We start from the raw sequence: 2,978 nt of genomic DNA, 5'->3' as shown, positions 1-2,978 counted from the left end.
AAGAGCCGGACTTGGTGTCTGGCTCACACGGGATTGAATGCACTGGAACGGGCACGTGGGCAAGCGTGGCCTCAGATGACCGTGCTTCTGGGGCAGGGCCACATCTCGGTTCTGACGACACCTTAGACCAAAAAAAAAGTCCTCAGCACGGGCCCTTGGCTCTAACCCTGGTTCACCAAGCTCCTCTCACCCCGCGTTCAAGCTTGGCACAGGCCAGGCCAAGAGGCAAAGCGTTCTGCTCGCAGCAGCATCCCGGCTCGTTTCTGCTCTATGACTTACAGAAGCGAGAGAGCGGTTCGGAGCGATGCTTTGTGGAAAGAGACGGCTTGAGTCAGGGAAGCGACAGGAGGAGCGGCACAAAGGCCCGAGGTGGTCAGAGGGGCAGCCCTTGGGGTTTCAGGACAGGCTGGAGATGAAAGAGAAGAGCCCCAGGGGACCGTGCCTCCGGCCCAGGCCGCTGGAAGCCCCTTGCCCTTGCCGGGGGCGGGTGGGGGGGGGGAACTGCAGAGGGGGCAGAGGGCAGTTTGGGGTGCGTTTGTGACGGGCATCCAAGACGGTGGGCAGCTGGACATGATGAAGCCACGGGCGGGAAGGAGGCCTGAGCTAGAGCCAGCAGAGGAGGCGAGCTGCGCCAGGCTCTCACCTTCTCACCCCTGCTGGCTTCCCCTAAACTCCTGCACATTCCCCAGATCCCTTAGCTGGGAGGAGGGGCCCAGAAGGTTCCTCCTAAGGAGAGACCCGGGACCCCTGGTTCTTCCCTCTCGCACCCCTCGTGCTTCCAGGGCCTGCCCAGGTGGCTACTGAGAGACAGGGCTGGGGAAGGACCCTGAGCCGCTGCCCCGCTCACGTGCAGCACAGTTTCTGGCACGGGGAGGACCTGGTCGCAGTGGGGGTCCGTTGCCCCGTGTTCGCCAAGCCAGGGCAGACAGAGAGGAAGTGGGGCAGGGGGGCGTAGAGCACCGAGCCCAGCACCTCCCGGGGCTGCTCACACATGAAAACTTCCTGCGATGAGAACGGAAGCCCAGGTGCTGCCCCCGCCGCGACAGCTCCCAGAGCGGGGGGCCAGAGGCAAGCCATGGACCGGCCCCGGGCCCCAGTCCTGCTGTCGGTGCTGCTGACGTTCTGCATCACTGCTGGTGAGTTGGGGGCAAGGAGAGAAGCGGAAGACGTGGCGGCAGGGGGGGAAGCCCGGCCCTGGGGCCCTGCTATGTCTGTGTCCCGCAGGGACTCCTGCGGTGTGGGTGCAAGTTCAGATGGAGGCCGCCACGTCCCTGTCCTTCACCGTCCGCTGTGGATTCCTGGGCTCTGGCTCCATCTCCCTGGTGACTGTGAGCTCGGGGGGGGCCGATGGTGCCGGAGGGAGGCTGGCTGTTTTGCACCCAGAATTCGGCATCCAGCAGTGGTCCCCGGCCCGCCAGGCCCACTGGGAAACCAAAACCAGCATCTCCCTGGCTGTGGGAGAAGGCCCTGAGGGGAGAAGCCCCGGTGCCAACACCACCTTCTGCTGCAAGTTTGTTTCCTTTCCCGAGGGCTCCCAGGAGGCCTGCGGGAGCCTCTTCCTCAGCACAGACCCAGGTGGGGCGGAGGAGAGGGGCCAGGGGGGCCAGGGAGGGACGCCGGGGCTCCAGCCACCCAGTCCGGTGCGCCTCTTTGTCTGTACCCAGGGCTCCCTGCCCCGACGCCAGCTCCCATGCTGCGGGCTGACCTGGCCGGGATCTTTGGGGTGTCGGGGGTCCTCCTCTTTGGCTGTGTCTACCTCCTCCACCTCCTGCATCGGCAGAGGCACTGGTGAGACCCAACCCCCGCCGGGCCCAGTCTAAACCCCGCCGGGGCACGCCAGCCCCCTGCTCCGCCGCTAACGCTCTCACTCTGCCAGGTCGGTCAGCAAGGCCCAGCCGCCCCTCGCCAGTCCCCAGCCACAGGCGCGAGCAAGGGTGAGGACTGGGGAACAGAGAGGCTGCAGCCGGGGCAGGGCAGGTCCTGGGAGGCAGAGCCTGACTTGGGCCTCCTTCCCCGGCACCCCTGCAGGCGGCCGGTCAAGCCCCCCTGGTCTCTCTGCGCGCGCCCTGCACCGCCGTCACCGCCAGCCGCTACAGCCCGGCCACTCTGGACCTGGTCCTCCCGCCCCAGCCGCTGGCCCGCTGGGCGCCCCTGCCCGCCTCGACTCGCAACAGCTTCGTCTCCATGGAGAACGGACTTTATGCTCAGGCCGGAGAGAGGCCTTTCTAAGCTGGCCCCAACCTCGTCCCTTTCCCTGACTCTCTGGGGCACAGGGCCGCGGAGGGGCATTTAGGAGTTCGATGAGAGGGACCCCAAGCCCTCTTGGGCCTCCTCTCCTCTCCGACCTCTGGGACCCCCTGCTGGGGTCTGTGTCCCGGTTGTGTCCCGGGGGCGTATCGTCTTTGCACATCTGGGTTCAGTCTCGGGCCTGCAGAAGTGTCTCCACACCCGCCCGGCCCAGGCCCCCTTGCTGCGGATGTGGTCAGCCCGTGTGCACGTGTGGGAACGTGTGGGCACGTGTGTATCTGCGTGAGGTGACAAAATCCCATCCCAGGTCGTTTCCTGTTTTCAAGTCCCCCGCCCTCACAGGTGATGAGGAAAACCAAGTAAAAAAAAAAAAAGTGGTTTCTGACTGGGGCCTCGGCTGGACCTTTTCTTGTTTTAGGGGTGGAGAAGTTAGAGACGGTTTTGAAACCTGGGGGCAGGGGCCAGGTGTGACTCCGATGGCCACGGGGCCTCAGGATGTGAGCTCTCACCTGCCCACCGCCCCCCGCCCCCAGCCAGGGTGTTCCTGGCCAGGGGGAGTCCTGGCCCTGTAGACCTTGTGAGGGGCACCGGGGGCTGAGGGCAGGAGGATCCCTACTCAAATCTGGCCGCGTGCTAGAGCAGCAAGGGCTCCTGGCTCTTCAACCCGGGAAGAGCAGCCCTGCGGCACCCACGTCCGGCTCTCTGAGATGGGCCGCGGACGGGGTCCTGAC

At 65.7% G+C, this 2,978-nt stretch overlaps 1 protein-coding gene across 2 annotated transcripts; it reads left to right on the top strand.

Moving 5' to 3' along the window:
- Positions 1-411: 411 nt before the first annotated feature.
- PVRIG (PVR related immunoglobulin domain containing) lies at positions 412-2,626 on the top strand. Of its 2 annotated transcripts, none has more exons than XM_045993545.1 (5): positions 412-1,136; positions 1,384-1,575; positions 1,665-1,788; positions 1,877-1,934; positions 2,029-2,626. In XM_045993545.1, exons 1-5 carry the CDS (start codon positions 992-994, stop codon positions 2,227-2,229), a joined length of 720 nt encoding a protein of 239 aa, XP_045849501.1. In that variant the 5' UTR covers positions 412-991; the 3' UTR covers positions 2,230-2,626. The 2 variants fall into 2 exon arrangements, with proteins under 2 accessions (XP_045849501.1, XP_045849499.1); XM_045993543.1 differs by having other exon boundaries at positions 464-1,136; positions 1,225-1,575.
- The last annotated feature ends 352 nt before the right edge of the window (positions 2,627-2,978 follow it).

Source organism: Meles meles, chromosome 21 (assembly GCF_922984935.1).
Source record: "Meles meles chromosome 21, mMelMel3.1 paternal haplotype, whole genome shotgun sequence".
Lineage (NCBI taxonomy): Eukaryota > Metazoa > Chordata > Mammalia > Carnivora > Mustelidae > Meles > Meles meles.
The sequence above is the reverse complement of the archived record's forward strand: the minus strand, read 5'-3'. Positions and strand labels throughout refer to the sequence as shown.

Coding starts and splice junctions, on each gene's coding strand:
- PVRIG (XM_045993543.1), top strand. CDS start 992: ATGAAAACTTCCTGCGATGAGAACGGAAGCCCAGGTGCTGCCCCCGCC. Junction 1,576..1,664: donor CTTCCTCAGCACAGACCCAG/GTGGGGCGGAGG, acceptor GTCTGTACCCAG/GGCTCCCTGCCCCGACGCCA. Junction 1,789..1,876: donor CTGCATCGGCAGAGGCACTG/GTGAGACCCAAC, acceptor TCACTCTGCCAG/GTCGGTCAGCAAGGCCCAGC.